This window comes from Columba livia, chromosome 3, assembly GCF_036013475.1.
Source record: "Columba livia isolate bColLiv1 breed racing homer chromosome 3, bColLiv1.pat.W.v2, whole genome shotgun sequence".
Lineage (NCBI taxonomy): Eukaryota > Metazoa > Chordata > Aves > Columbiformes > Columbidae > Columba > Columba livia.
The window spans coordinates 46114280-46138505 of NC_088604.1; the positions used below are offsets into that span (position 1 = coordinate 46114280).

Sequence of the window (24226 nt, forward strand, 5' to 3'; positions counted from 1 at the left end):
TGCATGTATGCTTTAGTTTCTACATTTGAGAACACCTTTGTTACACTTAGGCAAGGAAAAAAGTGGTAAATGTGTGACATCTATCCACAAACACTGCCTATGAGATGGTGGCCAAAACCTTATCTAAAATTAGCTAGGCTGGCAAACGGCTGTAGGATGCTGTTCCATCCAAGTGGTACCTATAATCAGACATAAGGAGTCTTTTGAGACATCAGTTCAGGTAACAGCAAATAGGACCCGGGCCAGAATTACACAGAGAAAAACAAAACAAAACGGAAAAAGAGGTTGCCTGCTTTTTTCACACCACATGCACAACTCATTCCGGCCGTCTCTCAGACTCCCCCAGGAGCCCATTTCATCCCTGAGCTTCTTGGCTTACTTGCAGCAGAAAAGCAGGACTGAGTCCTGAAAAACAAACCCATCCTATTGAAACCACGTGTGATGAGGGAGGAAATAAAATATTGCCAGCTGAACATCCCACATCTAGGAGCCCACCCAAACTCAGGCAGCAGCAGTGAGGGAAAGGAAGTCGGCTGAAGGCCCAAGCCTGGAAGTCTTCCCTGAATGAAGGCAGCAGGGAATGAGACAATGTCCTGGCCTCCCCAAAAGCAAAGGCAGCCTGAACAAAGCCTGCATGTTTGCTGGAAGGAAAAAAATTAAAAGAATAAGCATCAGATAATGGAAAGATAAAAGATAAATAGAAGAGAAAACAAGGTAAATCAACCAAGGAAAAAAAGGCAGAAAAATAGGAAAAGGAGTCACCACTTAAACCAATGAGAACATTGCAAGTTCACACTATTCTCTAGATTTTTTTTGTATTTCAGTATAAAAAACAGGGGAGGAGAGAAGGCAGCAGCACAGGAGTCACTTTTCAGCAGTAGGAATTGAGAAACTTCTGGTGACCTTGACGCTGGAGGAGGTGGGAAATCCAGAATGACCACGGGATGCCCCAGGCTGTCTGAGGCCAATGAGGACTTCAAACTGCCACGTACCCACTATTCTTTCCCCAGGAAAGCATTTTAGGGTGAAAATATTAGTCTTTAGCCCCTAAGAGATACATGTATTCTACATCAAAAATCCTCCCTGAGCTGTTCTCAGTAGCATTATATGTGTGTGCGAAACAGCAAGTCAAGCATAACAAAAAGTTTTTGGAAAACTGAGAAGGTTTCCTTGTTACACTTAAGTGTATTTAAATATGGGGCAAACTGAACCGTGGCAGAAACTTTCTAGTTGTGTGGAACCATGTTTGGAGTATTTCACACACAGCCTCAGTCACTGGATGCCATCCATCCCACATATGGACCACCGGAACAGCATGGGAACCACTCTGGAAGTGACAATCCCATGGGCAGAGATGGTGGGTTAACCCCACAGAAATATTATGTTATATAGGACCACTGCAACTCAAAGAGAGATAAATTCCTGTCTCAGATGAACATACAAGAAGCTCCCAAGACTCTCAAATTCAAAATCACATATACAGACATGAGGACAGGATTTGGTCTTGGAGTGCTAATGAAACCACTGAATTAGCACCTAATTCAGGTTTTATGACCTTCCTCTGATGTACAATACGTAAAAGGGAAAGCAGGCATAAGTAGTTTCTTAAAGATTGATCAGGCTGGACACCACAGATCTATTTTAGATGGTCTCCCTTGCAACAGACAATTCACTATTTCTCCAGTCATGCCTGTGGGTCATATTCTAAATGAGCCATATGGGTAGGTGTAATGTTTTGTTCAGCAGTGGTTGAAATATTCTGGGATCCTGCCAGAGCTTCCAGTCAGAGCTCTGTAGAGACACCGATTAGGCTCTTCCAGCTGCTGCTCAAACTAAGAAAGCCAAATCCGTAAAGCTCCAAGGAGTCAAAACCACAGAAAATCTTCTCTTCCTAAAAATCAGAAGAGAAACTCACTGCTATTCTGCATGCTCCATTTAATAAAATAAATATTTAACAACCGAACATATAAATTATTAATTTTGCAATATGACTAACTTGTAATTACTCTTCCATTCCTTTCCTTAAAAATGTCATTTGTGAAGATGACTAAATAAAATTGATTTTGAGAGGGGCAATACAATATTTGCAGACAGAAAATCTCATTCAAAATTATTTCCTGAGAATTTTTTTTCCCCATTCTCTAGCTTTCTATAGGAAAAGCACTTAAAAACAGCCTTCAAGTTGATAATAAAGAGAATGCGTAAGACAGCTAAAAAGACATGCATGACTATCAGGTGGAATTTAAAGTAAGCTCACTGATCACAGCCTGTAACCAAAGAGATTCATATATTGTTTGGGATATTACACTGATTCATAGAATTTCACCTATTGTTTAAATTCACACAAATTTACCAGGTATTTAGAGCACAGTTTTCAGAGAAGCAGAGTACTCCCAGTTCCCAGAGCACAGCTGCAGTGGTAGTAATACAAGTCTAAAAGGCAGACATCAGTTCTTCACAGTGTTACAGTTCAGACCGGCATGAAGCAACTTAAATTTATTTTATTTTTTTCCTCATATTGCTAGAGAGCAGCAATGAAGTGCACTTCACCTAACTATGACTAAATAAAGCTAGGTTCGTAGTTTATAACGGTTGTGTAGACTTGTTCTCTAGCCAGTGGAGAGGGATGTCATTATCACATTTTAAACAGATACTGGGTGGGTGGGTTGAATCACACTGAACAACCAGCTTAAACTAGATGTTTAACTTGGAGATGGCTGAAGTGAGACAAGATTATTACAATTCCCATTCCATAAGGCAAAGCTACTGTTGCAGAAGGAGAGACCACAAATACTTACTTTTACTCTTTGAAAACACTCTTAATTGTTAGACTCAAATATTACATACTTCCTCTCAGAGGCCTTTTATTTCTGGGAGCATCCATGTCCTGAATGATGTAGTATTTTACAATGAGTATCAGAAAGTGACTGAGACTACCTAAGAAAACAGTCAATGCCTGCATAGGGCACTTCCCAGTTAAAAGGATTTGATATTACTCCTGCATTTCACTGGTTTTGTTTTCCACATATTTCTGTCTTTAGAATGCAGTTCAATAATGCAGAAGATTAAGAGAGAGATTCCGTAGGCAAAGAATGCAACAGAATCTCATCCCATATTAAAGATGAGAGCACCTGCACAGGATATGTAGCTGCAGATGCAAACATGTCAAAGTCCAGCTTCACTGCCCCTACATCATCACAAATGTTATTTCGTGTGGTGCACTGGGCAGCATGGCCACAGCTGACTGGTAGAAATACCTTGATGACAACAAATGAATGGACTGAATAGCCTAAAAAAATAGCATCAGCAATACAAACCAAAGAGGAACTTAGCCTTTAACTAGGAAGATTACTCTCTAAGAGAAAGTAATTTAGATGACTAGAAATATTTACAACACATCTATAAATGTCTAGTAGTAGATCTGTGTAGCTAGTTTCAAGCAAGACAGAAGTCAGGCTTTACGCTGCATTGCCAGGAAAGGAGGAGGTTGCTAATTTCCCAGCTGCTTTCTTGCACAGGCTGCGCTGACTTGGTGAAGAGCTTATTTCCAGCTAGGTTGTGTATAGTGTTGGGTTTTTTTGGTGTTTTGATTGTTTGTTTAAAATACCAGCTGTTACACACTTCCAGAACGTATCTGACTTTGGGCAAAGGCAGAGTTATTCTGCTTATAATGTAAGCAGAGATTTATAATGTGAAGGTTACAGGAATATATATATCTGCCTTTGATTTTTGGAGACTACAGAACATAATGTTAACATTTTGGACACGTAGCACTTCATTAATATTTGGTTGGCACATAGTAGCAACTACTATATTAAAGATTATCTAGTTTTGACGTGCATATGCCAACAGAAAGCTGGGTTGCTAATAACTTTGCAGAAACAATATATTTCTGGATGAATAATACCAACAAAATAAATTCATTTTCTATTTAGCTGAAGGCAGGGCAAAGAATCCTGCATTTTTGGTATACATTTCAGTTATGTTCTTAGAGTGCATTTGAAGCAAGTCACACCAATGCATCCTGCTAAAGGCAACAAAAAGAGCAGCAAATTCCCTGATGGGACCCTCAAAACTCAATGAATGCTCTAAATGGGAGAAAAGGAAGGATCCTGTTAGTTAATGCTGCTCTTCCCACAACTTATTCAGTTTTGCTTTTTATCTCCGAGTCCCACAGATGGTAGTACCATCTCACCTTTCATTTGTATTTAAAAGGAATGTGGCAATACAAAACATGGGCTAAAACACTTGTCAGGAAAGCAAAGAGTGTCAAGGTCATTTATAAAAGGACATCAGCATTTACGTTGAAATAACAGTCTATCAGGGCACTTGTGATTTATCAGTTTCCCTTCCCACCACAAAGGATGATCAAGAGTTAAAAGTTTTTTCCGTAAAAGGTAAGTCTGATCTCTCCCAAACTATATTTTTTTTTAAATACCATCCTGGAATCCTCAACTTTAAGTATCATGATAGTATTTTATTTTAGGAGGTCTATATGTATGTACACTTGTGAGTGGGGGAAAATGACAAAAAAAGCCAAACAAAAAAAATCAACCAACCAATAAAGCCACAAAGACAAACAAACAAGCCACAGAAAACAACACACACCAACCCCAAAACTACCACTTCTGGTGTCTCTGCAAAGAAATTAGGTGACCCCTTCCTTACTACCTAAACCAAACCAAAGCCAAACACTACAGTCAAAACAAGCCAACAGTAACTTCTAAAATCAAATAATTTTTCAGGAATATGGATTTCAGGTAAATAATAATGTACTGCACTAGATCATACTTATGGTCTGGATCCTTCCTGAAGTAACTAACTGACTTTGTCCAAAAGAACTGCTGTGGAATTTTTGTCCAACAAACATGGGCAAAAATTCCTTCTTCTCACACCTTACTAGACTGCTTGTGCAATTTAGCTGTTATACATACCGGTCTTCTCTTATACACTAGGTATATGAAATGTAAAAGGTTGACAACCAAAAACACAGAATTCCAGATCATTATGTCCAAGGCACAACGGTAGAGGGTAGCCCAAATGATGAACAAAGCACATCCTGTAAAAGTTAAAAAAAAAAAAAAAGCAAGTTAAATTTCACTGAACAATAAACACATTTGTACAAAGCCATCATGAATGTGTCCACTGGGTGCAATTACACTAAAAAGCAATATATTCTACAACGTTACTACAGTTGGGCTCTGTGGGTCAATGCATGGGCTAGCTAATCACTACAATGCACTGAGAGCAGGCTGGGAGCAGACTGCAGTTCTATTGCATGTGACTGCAGTTCCAGAGCAATAATAATACAGATCAGGACTGAGGAAAGCAGAAAGGTGCAGCCCACAATGGTCTGTTACGAAAAATGAAGTAGGAATGGAAAAGGAGAAAACTATCTTCAGTAAAAAAAAATAATAAAAAATAAAAAATTAAGCTGCTCACAAAACTTTAATACTATTTTGCATTAATTAGACAAACAAGAGCCTAGAAATGAACGTTTGTTGCTCAGATCAGTAACAATCATATTTAACTAGTGAACAGCAGTTGCACAAAAAGCTCCTACAAGTCATACACAGATATTTTTGAAAATTTTAAGGAAGTATCATTGCTGCATTTTGACAAGATCACAGCAGGAACCCTAATTCTCCTGTATGACATCAAAGAGCAAATTTCAAATGCTTACTCTTTTTTTAGCTGCTTTACTTTGAATAATGACAATTGCTTTAAAAAATAAGGCACAAAGCATGATTAGGGATTCTATTTTTAGCCTATAAAGACAATAATTGTCAAACAATAGATTATGCATCAGTGAGTGCCTCCCAGATAACTGAGCCTACCACCTGACAGAGGTGGCTGTATAGGTCACAAATATATTTTCCCTTAAGTTTCATGCAAAGACAACAAGGAGAATGTGCCAAATTAGTGTCCCTTCTCCCTTTCTCCTGAAAATGATGCTGAATTAATGAACTCAGTATTATATTAATACATTCTGTCTGGGTTGTTGCCTGTCTAGGCAGCACTTACATATAGATCAGAAAAATGAAAACATGGTGACTCTTGATCAGCTGGTTAATTAGACTGCAAGGGATGGGAGGATATGAGGTCTGGAAGTATCGAAGAGGAGCAACATTGTAGAGCAGCACAGAGATGAGGCAGGGTCACCAAAGCAAAGGGGACAGACTCCTAGCAACCACGCTTCATTACTTAATCTGTCCACAGAGTAAATTTGTTTCCAGGTGCCACCTCAACTTGCAAAACTCTGTTTCCATACCTGCTCAAACTGCAATAAGATCTACAGACCAAAGTGGCAAGCTCAGCAACTGCAGAGCTCCAATTGCTTTTAAAATGAGAACTAGACAAACAAAAGGTCTTGCAACACTCAGATTCTTGGTTGTCACAGTGCAGTCTGGTTTAATAAGTTATCCTATAACAGCTATAAAAAAAGGCAAGATCATTGTAAATTCAGCCATAGAAGTTATACAATAAAATTTACCTGCGCTATTATACAAATAAGCATTTTCACTTAAAAATACCTCAGCATGCTCTGTGTTGTGATACACTTGGGTTTATGTTTCTTACACCACAATGACTCACTACTCCTTTGATCACAGGGACATTGTCCCACACAAAGTACAGGGGCTTTGAAATAGCTGTTGGACTGAAGAAGTGTCACAAATGAAGCCATGTTTGCTCAGTCTCAAGTGCACCAAATTTAGTTTTTCTGCTGAAGTCAAATTTTAGTGTTGCAAGATGCCTACAGTGGTGGAGGAAATATGACTGACTTAAGAGAACATAGACTGCACTCCATATTGAAAGCCCATGCTTCTATATCAGCAATGAAAATAATGCCAGTGACCCACGAGTGCCACGTGTTTGAACCCACATCTAAAGAACACATGGGCTGACATCAGGCTTCTCAAAGAAAACCTCAGCTTCTGCAGACATACTAAACCAGCACGGCAGCCAATACACAGTCCCAGTACTTACTTTAAACCTAAAATTAAGGTCTTAAGGATCCATAGACTGAACTACAATTTGGAATTTAATGAATTTTAAGCAGCCAGTCACACACAAAGTAAATGGGGTCCACTTATTTTCAGGTTGGCATCTTCATAGGTTTGAGTTTCTAAGTTACATTTCTGGGAAATTTTAAGAGGCTATGTACATAGAAAAGGTATGTCAGGGTCAGAACAGACCCCTCCCTTACACCAAAGACACCTTCAGCAGTGTACAATGACCATGAATATCAGATGTAATTTCGTCATAAGCTGAAGGGACCAGCTCCACAATGGCAATGAACTGCCATTTCTGCCACAGGAAAGTCACAAATCTCTCCAGAATAATTCTCCTACCTATGGTGAGCAGGCCTCGCAGAAAAATCATATGAAGGTTCAGAGTGGTTGGAATAACCAGTCCAATTGCAAAGCAAATGTTTGCCACGTGAAAAACAAGATGATGAATCTCTTTCCAGTTTTCACATGCAGTCTCATTGAAAGGCACAAGGGTGGCATTTTTTAAGTCTGGAATAAAACTTAGTGGAGTAACAGTGAGTGGGCTCATTGCTGTAGTATTCATTGCGGAGATTCCTGCAGTGAGGAAAGAAAAAACACCAGACATTAAACTGAAATATATTAGATATACACAGGGATTTTTAAGGTTATTTTCTCTCTTCCCAGGATATATTTTCCATTATAATTCTTGGGTGAAAAAAAATAAATCTACAAATACTTAAAAGGGCAAGCTAGACCTAAAGTTCAGTAATGCTTTATTATCTCTTTCACTTATGCACTAGACTCGAAGAAGGGTGCATTTCAAAATTTGGACCATATGCAAATAAACACTAGCTGCTATGGCTGTAATTGCTCAGTACAACATCCTATCTATTCTTCCTAGTCCTACACAAAATAAATATCACATTTCAGCCTACCATTTATTGTGGGTCTGCAATCTTAGGCAAAGTAAATATTTAAGAGACATTAAAAAGCCAGATGAAAATTGAAAGAAAATAAGGCTTATGTAGTGCTAGTCTCCCTTACGGCATACAAAGCTGTTCTTCTAAATTAGGAATGGAAGGTCTTAAAGGAGGAACACGTGCTGCTAGGTTGACAAAGAAAAAAAGCCAACAAACCATACAAAAATCAAAACCAAAGACAATCTCAGCTTCTGGCTTTCTTGCAGTATTTGCAGGATACTTCAGAGGTCTCCTAAGCCATGCATCATCTTGTACATATTAACCAGAGTAGGCAAAAAAAACTTCAAACCACTTTTGAGAACAGAATAAAAAAACCCAACCCTACCACTTCTCCTTCTAGTTGATCAGGTGCCACCAAATGAGAAAGGGAGATGGTCAGGCTGCCAAGTTACGACAAGGTTGCAAGACTTTCAGGGAAGCCACTTGGTCTACCTAGTAAGAGCAAGTTTGCAAGACACTTAGTTATCTGTAGAACTCCTGGAGAAAGCGAGACAGTTAAAAAAAGCTGACTTCTAATCTAAAAATACACAGGGATTTGTTATTGTAACAATAATAAATCTAGCATATTTTCTTTTCACACCAATTAGAAGGAAAAAAAAATAATCTGTGTGTAAATATCTTCCCAACACAAAGTAAAAAATCCCTACTAAAAAGAAACTACAAAGACACACTGGAAGATTTCAAGACAATACCTTTAAAATTTTAAAAGCTGGTCTCTTTAGGGAACTGCAGCCAGTGCTACAAGTACTCCAGAAGGTCTCAACCCAGAGCAGTTCCTAGCTGGAGGGATATGACTGTTTCTAGACAGGCTGTCAGAAACACATGAGAGCTCTGTTTCCAGTGAGGCACATACGGTCCCCCACTGCTGCAGCAGTAGAGATTGTCTGGAGCTCAGCTTGAGTCTCGTTAATTAAATACATGCATGAGCAAACAGGCTTCACAACATACAACACTGTGGGATTCACACTTAGGTAAATTTTATACAGTGCACATCCCTGCCGTGTGTGCTTATGAACTGTCATGTAATTCATCTGCTCAGACTTCCGAGTCACAGCTAATACACTCAATATTTCCTGCAAACTGGAACAGGCTCAGCATTTCTCTGTTATTTGAAAGTGCTTCTTGGGTTGTGAAGTAATTTTCAGTTGCTTCAGTTTCACCCATTCTTTTTATTACTTCCCCCCAATCAATTCATGCACAAGGCCTAAGCAAGCTGGACAATTTCTGAAATTAATTAGTCTTTTAAATTAGTGGGAAGAAAGAAATCGGGAAGAAAACCTCAACCCTTTGATGTCTAGAGCCTGTCACAGCCAAGGCATACTATAGAATATGCAGAGGCATTTTGCAAGATCGATTGCTAGTACAGACATAATTTCTATTCAGTTATGCACAGCACTATTTTCAAAGAAAAAAATGTATCTAGTTTGTACCCAAATATATAATTCACTTAAGAAATAAGTGCTCACTTTCCTCTTTTGATTCCTGCATTAGTTATTCACAAAGATTAAAATTGGGGGGGTGGGGGGTGGTATAAAGAAATTCTACACTAAACTGTTATACCAATAATCACAGTGCCCAAATAAATTCACACTCCAGGAATCATACAGGCACCATGCAAACAAGCATCTATTTTTCTTCAGCTGTTTCACTTGAACTTAGTGACAAGAGCCAGGAGAGCAGCTCCACTGTCCTGACCAAGCCACTCACACAGGGAGTCAGGCTGCAGGACTGGCATTTTAATGCACTCATAAATAGAAGATTATTGCTAACTGGATAACTGTGTTTGTGCTCATCTTACACGTCTCATCATCGTGCTCCTGTTGTTTTCAAACAATATTAACTCCCTACACTGGAAGAGCAGGATCTCTAGATCTTCTGCAGAAAGCTATGAGCTGAGTTTCTACCTGCAGTCGGTCTTTCACTGCCCAGACATCTGCAAACAAAAGCACCACTTGACATGGCAACATGTGGTAACAGAACAAGGCAACCAAACTCACGTACCCATGCAGAAACAGCCCTAAGTCCATCAACTCATATCAAGATCAAAACGGGCTGCAAGAGGTAACTTCAGCTGCTTTCAATTACAAATCAACAAAGCTTTCACGGTGCTTGATTTTTTAATAGCAAAATTTTGTACTGTATTGTTAGGAGAACAGATGCTACCTTACTCTTTAAGACTTGGCTGCAATGTTTGAAACTGGAAACTCAACAAGCCAAATCAACTATACAGCATGTGACAATCTCATTTTCCTCACAATTGAGCCAAAACACCACTCCCCGCATTAGCCACAGATATTGATGCTACAACCCACCAGCAATAAACTGTCATAATACAAAGAGGTTTCCCCAGTAAGTTGTTTAAAGCCTTCGAAAATAAAGTGCCCACAGTTGTAACAACAGGATGTTCAATGATTTTGAAAGTCTGGGCCATATACTTAGTTGCCTCAATGAGAACCTAAATCCAGCCACCTCCATTTTTTATAAGTTTTGTCTTTAATACCTTGAAGTCCTTATATGAACACATCTGAACTTACTACTCACAAACGAACATTGCATCTCCCCTGACATACTAGAAAACAGTAGAAAGCTGCAGAACTGCTCTGTCAATGCAGCATTTTAAAGTTGGCAGAAATAGATTGATACTGACTGCAAAATGACACAAGGACAGATTGTGACACCGGCTCTGAAGGAGAGCTGCCCATCAATTTCAACTAGGGACCCTGCTTGAGAACAAACAAAAAAGGCAGACAGACTTACAAGCTCCAACCTGAAACATTTAACTCCAGGTAACAACAGAAAGACAAATATTCAAAATAATAACTCCATAATTTTTAGATCCAATTCTTTAGCCCTGATGTTTACTGTTGTCAAATAATATTGAAGAATTAGCAAAAAAAATCTACTGTTCAACAGGTGAACAAGCAATTGTAATTTCCTACCCTCTGCTATCTCAGAGACTCAAAAATTAATTTTGGAAATACAGAATCTTGCCTTTTAAACTTTAATTTAGGGTTATATGTGCTAAGGATTGATACAGTATAAGACTTCAAAGTCTTATGCTTAATCTTAAACAAATGAAGACATATTAATATCAGAAGTTAAGAATGCAACCAACACGGTCAAACAGTTTTGGAAAAATTAGGGAAATAGTGTCAATTGAAATGTATGTTTTATGGAGCTTAAGACAAATAATTGAAATAATATTTTTAATATCCAATAATTTTTACTTCGTATGGATTTAGGTTTACTGATCTAAGAGTCTGAATACTCAGCTGATTTAATACTCCAGCAACTTGTTGTTCAAACGGGAAAAACAAACAAAGAAACCTCCACTCAGTGATGCTTAATATTAAATCTATCAGAAATTAGTATAGTTAACAACAAAGCCAAAAAAGGCCCATTTTTTCTTCCTGCATGAATTTGATAGAGATTTAAGGTAATAGATAGTTTTTACATTTGAAAGTGCAAGTTCTCAGACCATAAATGAGGTGAGCTTACTCCAGGATTTTTCTGCACTCAGGGCATCTTTATACAAGAAGCTATACTTCCGAAAGCCATCCCTAGAGGTATTTAGTCCCTAAATATTCAGACACAAAGATGCCTTTAAAATAAAACAGACGGTTTATGGACACCCACACAACGCTTACAGAAGATGGACTTAGCATAAAAGTTTCAAGCGGTTGGTTTCAGTAGAACAGGTCAGCCAAACTGATACGGGACAGTGCAATGTCCCACACACATCGTCATCCACTTTTATTGAGATTATTCGTATCCCACAGCTTTACTGTTCCATATTATTCAAGTGAGCATCTTAAAGATTTGCTTGTTACAGTCCACCATTTATATAGATGATTTTGTGAGTCTAAAGAAAATAAAAAGGTGGAAAATAAAATCAAGAGGTTTTGGTGTTTGTTTTGTTTTTAACCATATCTGTAGAACTTTAACTACTTTTCTGTGGTCTTGTAGCACAAAAGCTGCATCGAGAAATTAGGCAATTTCTTTGCTTTCATGAGCAGAAGACAAACTGTAAGTGCTAGCATAATGAAGTTAATTACAGTTTAAGTTACCAATTTCCGTTTTATAGTGAAGTAGAAATGAATGAAACAGTGGTATAAGAAAAAACGTATTTCAATACTCTCTTCGGGGCAAAGTCATTTCCATTATATATGTGATTAACTACAGAAAATTGTTAAGTTTCACTCTGCACTTTATTCAAGAGAAAAATTAACAATTTTATCGAGCACAGTTAACAAAAACATCCATGCCATGAGAAATGCTCTTACATACACTCAACGTAACAGCAGCGTAGCTGTACTACCGCACTGGAAATTTGTTAAGTGCCTTTGAGCTCACCCTCCGTTTCGATCCCGTCACACGCCGATGGGCAGAAAGCCCAAGTTTGGGGACACGACCGCAGCCGTCACCCCACAGCCCCGCTTTCCCCCCGTGCTTCCGAAGCTGTATTTTAGCCCACGACGTACAAACACCAAAACCACAGTTTATTCAAAAAATAATAATAAAAACAACAATAAAAACAAAAGCAAGCAACCCGTCACTTTACCCTGCAAAGAGTTATTTCCAAGGCAGTGCCAGCCCGCGAGAGGGACAGCGGCGGAGCCCCCGTTCCCGTCGGGGCCGTGAGCGGGGCGGGCAGGAGCGCGCCCGGCAGCTGCGCCCGCGGTGAGACACTGCGAGCCCCGGAGCGCCCGAAAGGGGAGCACAGAGACCAGGGCAGGGCCCGCGCCCCGTCCAGCCGCCGGCGGCAAAGCCGCTCCAGCACGGAGCCTGGCGTCCACCCCTCCCGCCGCCGGCCCCGGGGGCAGAGGGACCCCGCCCGCAGCCGCAGGCACTCACCGCCACCGCCGCCCAGGTGAACCGTCCCTCCGGCCGCTCACGCCCGCCGGCCTCCCCGCCGCAGGGCGGTCCACCCAGCCCCCGGTGCCGCCAGCGCACGGCGGCAGGAGCGCCCCTTACCTGCCCCGTGCCCCTGCCCACGCCCTCGGAAAAGTTTCCCGGTCGCCCGGCGGACGCCGCGTCCGAACAGAACAGACTCAGTGTGCTGCTCGTCGCCGCTCCCGGCACCACCAGCACTACGTCCCCCCTACAGCTACCGAGCCGCCGCTGTGACTAAAATAGGCAGAAGCCGGCGGGAGGCTGCGGGCGGCGCCAGCTCCGGGGCCGACACCGAGCGACCGCAGCGCGCAGGCGCCTCCCGCCGGCCCCGAGCGGCTGCGGGGCGAAGTGCGGCCGCCAGGGGGCGGTGCAGGGTGGGGCGGGGGGCGCGAGGGGTCAGCGTTTTGGGAGCCTGGCCCGTTCTCCCCGTTTGGCTCTTAGAGCATCACCCCCAGTCCCTAACGGTTTGAAGCCCGCGAATACTGAGCAGTGCCCAACTTAGGCAGCAAAAAAATGTGAGGCAGATTACCCCCCAGAGACGCTTGCATTTGCCGTAGGGTGAATTCAGATCTTCGGCAAGGCGCCTCACTTTTGGGTGATTAAAATTAGAAGAGCTGAATTCTTCCCCAAACGCCTGGCAAGCGGTATTTCCCCTATATGGTGAGTCGAGAAGCCACAATAGCCTTTATAAAACTGCTCTTCTCAACTTGGCACCTGCTGTGGCTGCTTTGTCACGAGCATAATGTTTAAGAAATGTTGCTGGCTTTGCTGGTGTGGCAGTTCGACAGCTCACAGAAATTATATGCTTCCAAAGCAGGTCACTTGTGTCCCTGCATGTCACCAGATTGCTCTGCCAATGTCCTGTCTAGCCCTCTCCTGCACGGTCACTCTTGCAGGACAGGAATAGTAGCCACCAAGCCTGCTATCATCTCCCGAATGTTGATGTGTATCATCAGTGATGAAAGGCATTGCAGATACAGTCTATGGGCATCCCATCCCATCCCATCCCATCCCATCCCATCCCATCCCATCCCATCCCATCCCATCCCATCCCAGAACCTGACTGTCAGTGATAAATGAGGATTGCAAAGGCAGAAAATATATTTCAATACATTCTGACGAGCTATCTACAAAGTGGGGAGGCTTTTTTTTCAGCAGCTGGGGGCATATGGTCAGCATTAAATATTTTTAGAAAGAATAATATAGAATCTTGAATGATTTTTGAAGTAACTGTTTATACACATCAACATGTGTTCCAGGAGGCTCCAGCTGTTGGTATGGTTGTTCTTGCCTCTATATCTTGGAGAAGAGATCTGGATCTTTCCAGTGATGTGTGCCATGTTAATAGGGTTTTAATGAAAAGTGCTGCCTGGTGTAAGACCTGATTTTCCAAACTATATTATGAATTTATTATGAAGGACTTGATTTGGGACTGTGTTTCCTCTTATGGATGTATTCACTCTTTCCCAATATGCAGAGTAAGCCAGCTGGAAAAAGAACAGGAAGAGCGAGTCAGGACAGCATGGACCCAGGAATGGTCATGAGAGATAGCATCTAGCATGTGTTTGAGACTGATAATATTCAGCTATGCTTGCTGGAGCAAAGCCAAGTAGCTTCCAAAAGCAGCACAGGGCAGCCTGGCAGAGGACTCCTATACAAATCTAGACTGAGGTGTAAGCATTCTCTAGCATGTTACGGAATCCTGTGCATTGGAGAAACACAGATTGCTGTAGTAGTTGGGTCTCTTATAGTCTTCATACTTCTCTCATTACCCTCCAGGTGTTCTATGTTTTTGCGGGGAGCCTCGGTGATAAACAGTATCTGCTTAACCCAATGCAGAAAATCCTAGTCAGGAAAGCTTGGCAATGAACTAATAATAGTTGCAGGCATATCAAGGTGTAGAACTTTGTCCTGATTGAAACTAGTCACTTGGGATCTTTATACTTCAGTATCTTCATGATTAAACAACATTTCCCCTGTGCAGCAGATCAGTAAGATCTGTGTGGGTAATGTAGATGGTGGTATCTAGTACAGCTGCCAGCAGAAAGAGAGAAATGAGGGAGCATCTGAGAGCTGCCCCTATCTCCTGGCCATCCAAAAGGACCATAAGCAGATGAAGAGCATAGACATGGCTTGATGTGGTCTAGTCTTGTGCTGTGGGGTTCCCCTGTATGTAGAAGAAACACCTTTTTTGTAATTGAATGACTAGCATCAATTTTATGTAGATAATAGTGCATAGTCCTATGCAGATATTAATGGCCAAAATTTTACAGAATCTTTAGTTACATAGATAATATCGGATAACACAAATAACGTTATCTATAGTTATATAGATAACTTAAACATTCTCTAAGTAGAATGTATAGTTTATTCTCTTACACAAAGATCTCCTGTATGGTAGGAGAATGGTCTAGTCTAGTTAAATCCATTTAGTGTCCCACTGTTAAACCACTGTAAAGACTTAAAGAGTTGGTTCAGCTTCCTATGTCAATAAAGTCCAAGCTCATTGAAGTCTGCTAATATAAATTAATCTGACAGAGGCAAGAAATAAAAACTGTTTGTGTATGTTGATGAGGAGTTGGCTTCAAATAGGCAGATCAATTTTTAGAGATTGGTGTTGAACTGATGCATTTTGTTAGCAGAGACAGGTCTAATGGGGTTACAACTGTTCATTGGTGCAGGCTTTCTCTCTGTTGTGTTTCTCTCTTCTGTTATTAAAGTCCTGATAGCTTAAGTACTTTCTCCAATTATTTAGTTATTTTCCACAGTAATGATCCATAGTAGAAAACGTCAGATGGATGTTGCAAATTGCTCAGTCTTGTTCGTTATCTCCAGCGACCTGCTTTGTGATCTTCAACAGGACATCTTAACCTCTTGGTGCCTGGATGGTTTTCTGTATTACAGGGGAAATAAGGCCTGTTGATGGGGCAGGGAGATGTTGCTCAGCAGAGGTTAGACAGGAGTTCAGAAGGGTAGCTGAGACCAGAGCCTCCCTTTACTGCTTCCCAGTTCAGCCTAGCTGGGCATCGGCAGACTTCATTAAGCAGGTTATAAAGTAACTCTTCGTAAAATTGCAAGTGCTCTGCCTCATCCAAATGAGAACCCGATTCCACAGCCTTTTTTAGGCAAAGTTTTCACTAAAGAGAACAAATGCTTTGTATTCTGGGATTCCAGATGTGCCAGGCTGACAGGGCTATTTTCAGACAATGGTGAGATGTCTGAAATGTTTCCATTTATAGCTTCAGAAAGCATATTCAGCATCTACAGGCTAAAAGATGCCTACTCTAAACTAATATTTTGAATTCCCTCCATAGACAATGCAAGGGGACTCTTTTAGAAAGCAATTAATCGTGTATGTGTTTGACAACTGTCTGGAGTGGGATGAAATATGCTGGCATATTTCAGAATTGCCACATTTCAGTGAGACAAATCTCATCACAGATGCTGAAATTATGTGCCGTATAACTGAAAAATTACACATAATTTCCACAAGAAAAAAAAAAAAGTTATTTGTGTTCTGCCTGAAAGCATCCTCAAGAATTATGTTTTATTAGAAGGAAGTTTGGAGGTTGTGAATGATAAATACTGACTAAGCTCTTTAATATTCTTGAGGTTTATTTAAGAAGACTGTGTACAGTCTGGTGCATTTTCACCTGAGACACTTTGATGGCCACTTTCTGATGTGTTGCAATATAGTCTGGCAATTTTTCCCATGTCACATCTGCAGGGAGGATGCCTCCTGTTTGTACAAGAAGAGCTATGTATTTGTGAACCTCCTTTGAATCAGTGATATAAAACATCGTATCCTGGAGCTTCCGAGTGTCTGGTACTATAGTAACGGGTTTTGCAAACTTAGAGCCAGGATCTAATTTTCTTCTAAAATGATCTGTCAAAGTATCCAAATTTTAACAGATGCACTGGTTGTTGTATGCAAAGGGTACGAAATCCTGAGGTGTAAGGGCAGAGTAAAATTGTTTGCTATTAAAGTTATCTAAATTGTGCACAGTAAACAATTTATTCAATCACACTTAGCAATTATTCCTCTTCCCGAATTATACATGAGTGGTCTCCTACTGACAATTTAATTTGTATGTTCATTATTTGGAATTGCTCAGTGAGTGATTTCTGTGAATACATGCAAGCCTGCGAGCTGCTCACAAGTGCGTTTCCCGAGGCTGCTGCTGGAAGGGCCTGCTCTGCGTGCTGTAGCTCCACCTAAAACGCACGGTTCAACCCTCTCCAAAAAAAGAGGGCTGCTGTAAAACCGATTTGAGTTCCTAAGGCTGGTATCATGGCACACCTGTCACTGCCCTGCCGGGGTGGTGGGGAATAACAGGGAGCCTGTCCCCAGTGGGTCTGCTTGTTTCTGGAAACAGAGGACCACTGGAGACAGGTTTTGACCACATCGCCTGTCCAGGACTCAAGTTGCTATTGACATGTTGCTCTTGGTTAACATGAGGCAGCTCTTACGTCACACATAATTGGAAGAGAAGTCATAAAGCAGTGATTTTTGCAGTGCATCTATCCCCTTGCTGGCTGTCAGCCCACTTCTTAGGGGTCCTTGCTACTGCGGGTTTGGCAGGGCTGGTTGAACTGGATATGATTTCTCTGTTCCCTTTTTGGACAATTTTCACATGCAGAGAAAGTTCAAAATGATCACACAAGGATGTCTGTGTTAATCCTGAGGTAAATCCACCTCAACCATAGCTCATAATGTTTTCTCTGCAGAAATCTTTGTGAATTTGTGTGAGCCTATGTGACAGCCTGTATAAACGAAAGGAATTGCAAATATTGCCGGCATATACATGTATGCATGCTTTTCAGCTTTGGTACAACAGCAGTTAATGTATTGTTGTAATATTAGTCCTTTTTAGCTGTGTGTTCTAATATTCACCAGTGGCTGTTTTTGAGAAGTGAAGGCTAGGCTTGAATCTCCAGAACTTTGCATAATAGCTTCACTAAAAAATACCATTTTCTAAGATTTAAAAAAAAATATCGATTATCCATTTAGAATTTTATTTCAAGAAAGAAAGGGAACTAAATAACAAGTGTTCAACATATCCAGAAGGACAAACAGAACTCAAAAAAAAAAAAAATCTAACTTAAAAACTTGAGGAAGGAAGACAAAGAGGAACTGAGGGGAGGCAGAAGATGAGTCTATGGAGTTATTTAAACAACTGACAGAGAAAGCATGTAGAATTTGAGCGTGAAAATACTCCACACACTGAGGGGGAAGAAAAGGTAAACAGATTAGCTCAGAAGAACTGTGCATACATGAGGTAGCTTTTTTAAAGTTAATTTTTTCCTTGCAAAAAGACATAAAGAGAGGAGAGCAAGAGTGGGGAGGAAATGGATAATCCCATGAAGGAACATACTGGGGAAGAAAGTAAACAAAAATAAATGCTAGGAGCAAAAGTTCAAGAGCAAAAAGCAAACCAGGAATGCACAAGTTCAGTCCAAATGCACAGAAACAAGTTGATGTAGCCCAAATATCAAACAGAAGCAGTTTATACACTTGGGCAGATCAGCAGTCCTAAATAAGGGTCTTTGAAATACTCCTTGTTTTGAGCATAAACCTCAAGCACACAATTTCTGGATTAAATGCCTCCTCTAGCATTTCAGAAGAGTCAGCATGAACCATTCCCTAGCGAGCATCTTGTCTGCATGTACTGTCCACCTCAACTATGTTGCTCTGTACATTCAGATGCTGGACTTCAGCCATGCATATCAAAATGTGTGCAGTTACATTACACCTCAACTGCTTCTTGCTACTGTTTGAGTGATATGCGAGAGTAAAGACAAATACAGAACTAAAAAATCTCTAATTTCAATGAATAAATAAGACCAGTCTTCTGGGGAATGTTTATTCTACTTCTTTGTTCAGTAAAGAAAAAAGCAACAGAACTCCCCCTACCTGATATGGTTAAAAACAGGGATACAAACCACAATAAACATACATATATATATATATATATATATTTATGATTATTGCTTTTGCATGTAGGATTAGTTTAAGTACATATACCACTGTATAAACCAGTTTCAGAACTAAAATAGCAATGACTATGGTAAAGAGAAAAGTACTAATAATTTGTAAAATCAAAAACAGTATAAAATGTTGTATGTTCCATATCTGATTTCAGAATGTCAATATTTATTGTATTTTTTCCTACTAATAATTACTCCTTAGTTCTTTAAAGTATTAACATATATACTGAAAGGACACTATGTTTTTGAAAAGCCATAACCGAACAAGAAAATGGAGATCCAGTAAAAACCAGAGTGAGGTGCTGTATGACTGGTTTTTAAGAAGTACTCCCATTCACCTCACTAGGGAGATCTGCTTAAAAAGGTCATCTGAGAGGATCCAGCCTTTCTGTAAAGGAAAACAGGACAGTTTTGCTTCATATTCAGAATAAGTATTCAAAATATTTTATCAAAGCTAAATCTTTTAGTAAAATAGAATACCTGCTACAACTGGATTAACTAAAAAATTTAAGGATTTTAACATGAACGAGTTAAATGAAGAAAGCATATTAAGGATTTCCAGCTATTTTGCAGTAACTCCTGCCACTCATCCTTGTGTGTCCTAGCAGATGTGAACTGGCTTGCGTCACATTTGTAACGGATTAAGTTGTTTTGCATTTACTCTGGTGTAAGAAAATGTATATGGGAACATTTAGAGTCATATCTAACATATTTTAAACCCACCCCGTAGCCTACCTGCCAGCATCTCAGCCTTGGAGCTATGTCCTACAGTTGGTGTCTGGAAGTCCAAACCCAGCATTGGTTATCTAGATTGCTCTGTACACTTCTTAGAAGCCACTAAAACCTACATGTGGGAAATGCTAAACAGAGATGTGTGCCTCACCCCCCACCCCAAGCCCCTGCTTTGCAGGCTGCCAGGTACTCACGGTCATCCAGCCAAAATCCCTGCCTGGGACAGGGACCTGCTCACCTCTTGTCACAGATCTGAGATGCTTTAACACTCGCCTATGATGTGCAGTTGCTACAGAAGATGATGCTGCTGACCACTTCTACACAATAACATCATTAGAGCATTTATCCATGAAATGGGATTTTTGGCTTCAGTGTCTTTCTCAGCCCAAGACAAGCTTGGGTGGAGAGTTACTAGTGGATGCAATGAAAAATATGAGATTCACTGCTAAAATAGTTATTCACCACAATTTTATTGCAGTTCTTTATTTATATGACTTGAGTATCCAAGTTATTAATCCTCTGTCTTTCACCATTGTTTATCATCAAAACCCCACTGAAGTATGGAAATAGTCCTGTCCCCACAACACACCACAGATCCTTTAAATTAGGAGCTGTGGTGGTGGAACTGACAACTGAATAAAATTGCCTGGGAACCCACAGCAGAAGAATAACTGCTATAAAATCCTTTTGCCTCCACAAGCTTTTAGGAGTGTCCCAACTTCTTCCCAGTCAATGACAACACTTAACAATATTTGTGGCTTGTAGAATGATGATTATGGGTTCAAACCTTCTGCTGGCAGAACCACCTGCAAAGCTCCCCTGGAGAAGGGCTTTGCAAGCCCATGGTTTGGGGCTCGTAGATGACTGTGCTTGCGCTGCCTTTATCCTATGCACTCCTATCAATGAAGCTCCACCTACGTGGTTTGGTTCATCAGGATGAGGTGGCTTGATTTACATACTAAGTTCAATTAACGCTTTTGATTCACATAGAAGTAGGATTAGGGTAAGCAGAAACTGAAGTGGCACAAAAATCTACAAGAAAGGAAAGTTAATGGGAATTAGTCAAACAGAAAAAAAATGGGTGCTCTCCCTTGGGACCACTGAACCTATTACATTTTTATGCATATTAATGTAATCAAAGTAAGTATTTTCAGGAGGGATTAACAAATCAGCTGAATACGGTAGTTGTTTTGTTGTACTGTAAAAAATATCTGTTACACTAACGCTTTTGGACAGAAGAATGAGTATTCAATTATTACAGGACTAGAAAGAGCAATATTTAATCTGTTAATGTCTGAATTCAGCAAACAGATATTAACCTCTTCCTTTTCTATAGTTTTCCTCTATGTAAATAGCTACAGATTTGTTTCATTTTTAACAAATGGCTTGCAAGACCTGTATATATGAGCATTACAACATTATAATTTATTTTTCATGCATATTGAGCCTAAACATGTCTCATATTTATCATTTCCAATAAGCAAAAACTGTAGAGCACTTTTTTTCTGCTGGAAACGTAGCATCAATATATTATTTAATCACTGCAAGCGTTTAACTTTCTTGTGGTGTGGCAAAACCTACATAATTTCATCCAAGCACGTATTCAGCTTTCCCAGCTTTATCCTAGCAAAGGTCATATATCTATATGTATAGTTTGCCACCATTCTTTCTGTTACTGAGATTACTTTGATCACTCTCACATTTGCTGGTTTATTGCAGGGCAATTAATTATTGAAAATGTAGGACTGGGTTGGCCCTCCTCAGTCACTAAGTTCCACCTCTATTATCACAGGCAACAGCATAAAATAATCTTTTTCGCTAAACACAATTTGCCTTGCTTATTGTTATTAGTTATAATAGTGCATTGGGATACATTCTCTCTGGATATTCTGTAGTTTTGAGTAGGGTTGCATGATGGAGTTAAAACATCGCTTATAATCTGTTACCTGTACTTATACTGCTATTAGTCAACCAAGTACTACCTAATGAAAGAACTGCAGGGTGAGTCCCATGCTTATTTAAGGCATTTATGAGACAGGCATTGCTCTGCCCAAGGACTGCAGGCAGCTTGCCACCAGGACCCCTAAGTAAGTCAGACTTGCTTTGAAGATCTCACAATACATTGCTGTATCCAATAAATTAATTTGCCACAAGCCAAATTTAAAAGAAACCCCTCCTGGATAAAACCTATAAGAAATTATTTTTTTTTCTCTTTGTACTGTCCTAGACCATGTATTTTTTTTAACTTGTGCAGTAAATCTGGACCCTTCTGCAGGCTCTAAAGGCGATTCCAGCATAATGTTCATAATTATAAAAACTCTGGAAGATCAACTGATGCCAATGACTGAGGAAATCATCACGTGCACCAGATTCTGTCACTCTTACCTGTAACAGTATACAGACATAACCCCCATAGAAGATTATTCACATTTTACATTTTTAACAATTTCATAAAGGGGAATTACTGCAGATCAAGCAAAGGATCTACTGATAGTGTCCTCAATTCACAAAGCAGCACAGACTCAAGTATCTACTCACTTAAACCAATTATTATGGAGCTCAAGTAATAACATAGGCATAAATTGTATGATGCTCAAGTCAGAGCATCTAGCTCCAAATGTTTACTAACCTATAAATAATCCTTAAATCACAGAACAGTTTGGGCTGGAAGGGACCTTCAAAGGTCATCTAATCCAACCCTGCTGCAATGAGCAGGGACATGTTCAACTAAATCAGGTTGCTCAGAGCCGCATCCAGCCTGGCCTTTAATGTTTCCAGGGATGGGGCATCTACCACCTCTCTGGGCAACCCATGCCAGTTTTTACCACCCTCATTGTAAAAAATTTCTCTTATATCTATTCCCAATCTCCCCTTCTTTAGTTTGAAACCATTACCTCTTGTCCTATCCCAACAGGTCCTGCTAAAATGTCTGTCCCCATCTTTTCTACAGGTCCCTTTAGATACTAAAAGGCCACAGTAAGATACTGAAAGGCCACAGTAAGGTCTCCCCAGAGCTTTCTCTTCTCCAGGCTGAACAAGCCAAACTCTGTAATGACTGGGTGTATATGATATAAAAGATCGTATTACTTCACTGACATCAGTCTGAGTACATGTTAGGTAGATTACACAGCTCTCCCAAAACATTCGCTTATGAGTCACATACCAGAGCATATTTTACAGTACATTTTAGAAGTGCTGTCAGGATTTAAAAAAGGGGTGGCTGAGGATTGCTGTCTCACTTCCAGTCCTTTTGTGTGGATTTATATTATTGTAGATATATACACCCTGAATTCTATGGATGAAATGTTCTGCTAGTCATGACTCAAACAGATGCTGGAAAACTGGAAATAAATTTTTAAAAGTGACTCAAAGCCCCAAAAACACAGTAGCAAAAGCTAAACAAGATTAGCTAAGAGTATGTTCAGATATTGACTCAGACACATCGTAGCAGATATCTCAGATAGTAACTGATTCCAGCAGAGAAAAGCATCAAAGAGGATTATGGTTGGAAACCAGACTGAAGCTAAGGCACACATCAGTCACGAAAAAGAAAAAATTACCTAAGTATGTGATGAAGCACCCATCACTTCAGAGCAAGTATCTTTCTGAGCAGCATGCTATAGTTTAAATAAAAAATATAAGCTTGATACAGAAATTGGCTGGGCGAAACTCCTTGGTCTTATTTTGAACGTGAAGATGATTATTCTAGTTTATTAAATACCGACCATAAGGCAAGCTTTCTTATAGATATATATGGGACAAGCCCATATATTCAAGAAAACTGAGGAGAGCATTAATTGATGCTTTATATTACGTCTAAGTCTAGAGTACTGTCTTTTTATGTTTCTAGGATATAATCTTTTAAAGTTTGTAGACTGTTAACACATAAAACGTTAAATATAAACACATTTTATAGAGTGATAAATTTTATCAGAATGATAGACTGGGGGGGCTATTTTTGATTCACCTGTTAAAAAACAGCGTAAGGTTTTCAGCACATGGCATGGTTGGCAGGAGCAGCTTGGCTGCGTGAAACAGAGCAGGGGACGCAAGGCACAGCCCAAGTGACCACATCCACAAGAGACGACACATTTCTTACCTGTCTCAGGTATCCAGGCATCGCCGACAAGTAAGACATGATACTAATGACAGCACTGAAGTTACATGAGAATACCTGTGCTGAGTCATCCCATGGGGTGAGGTAGCCTGCTGTCCTGTCCCTTAGCCGTGAAAAGTACAGGAAGAGGGCACACACAGCTGTACGTCCTTACTACATGCTGTCAGCCTCTGGCACTTTGTGCCTTAATGATTTCCTGGGCTGGTCTTTAATAGCTGCCAATGAAATCCCCATTCACATTTTTTCAATTCTCTTGCGACCGAGACAAAATAGTTTTGTGACTCAGGGACTTCACACAACATGTAATACACACAGAATATATCGTGTGGAAGGGTTATTAGCAGGATTTAGGGATTATCACATCACATTCTATGCTACTTAAGCTTGGCAGATTTTCCTCTCTGAGAAAGGGACATAAAGCTAAAAGCAAAACTTGTGCAACGTTATCTGTTCTACACTGAAGGTCCTTCAAACAGGTGGTGTTTCATATTATTTCTAATACCTTTGTTATCCATCCTGCACAG

At 40.1% G+C, this 24226-nt stretch overlaps 1 protein-coding gene across 9 annotated transcripts in view; it reads right to left on the bottom strand.

The window, feature by feature from the left end:
- The window catches only part of BVES (blood vessel epicardial substance), a 28421-nt gene extending 15247 nt beyond the window's left edge, over positions 1-13174 (bottom strand). For 5 of the 9 annotated variants that reach the window (XR_010471273.1, XM_065056596.1, XM_065056603.1 and 2 more), the window contains exons 1-4: positions 12947-13163; positions 8298-8404; positions 7353-7586; positions 4935-5059 (exon numbers count right to left, since the gene is read on the bottom strand). Coding sequence is in view for 8 of the 9 variants with exons in the window: in XM_065056596.1 (XP_064912668.1) it covers positions 4935-5059; positions 7353-7575 (348 nt within the window). In the remaining variant the exon portion in view is untranslated. Of the gene's footprint in view, positions 1-4934; positions 5060-7352; positions 7587-8297; positions 8405-8664; positions 8685-12826; positions 12849-12946 lie in introns of those variants that run through there. The other 4 variants (XM_065056601.1, XM_065056597.1, XM_065056598.1 and 1 more) reach the window with 4 other exon arrangements.
- Positions 13175-24226: the final 11052 nt, after the last annotated feature.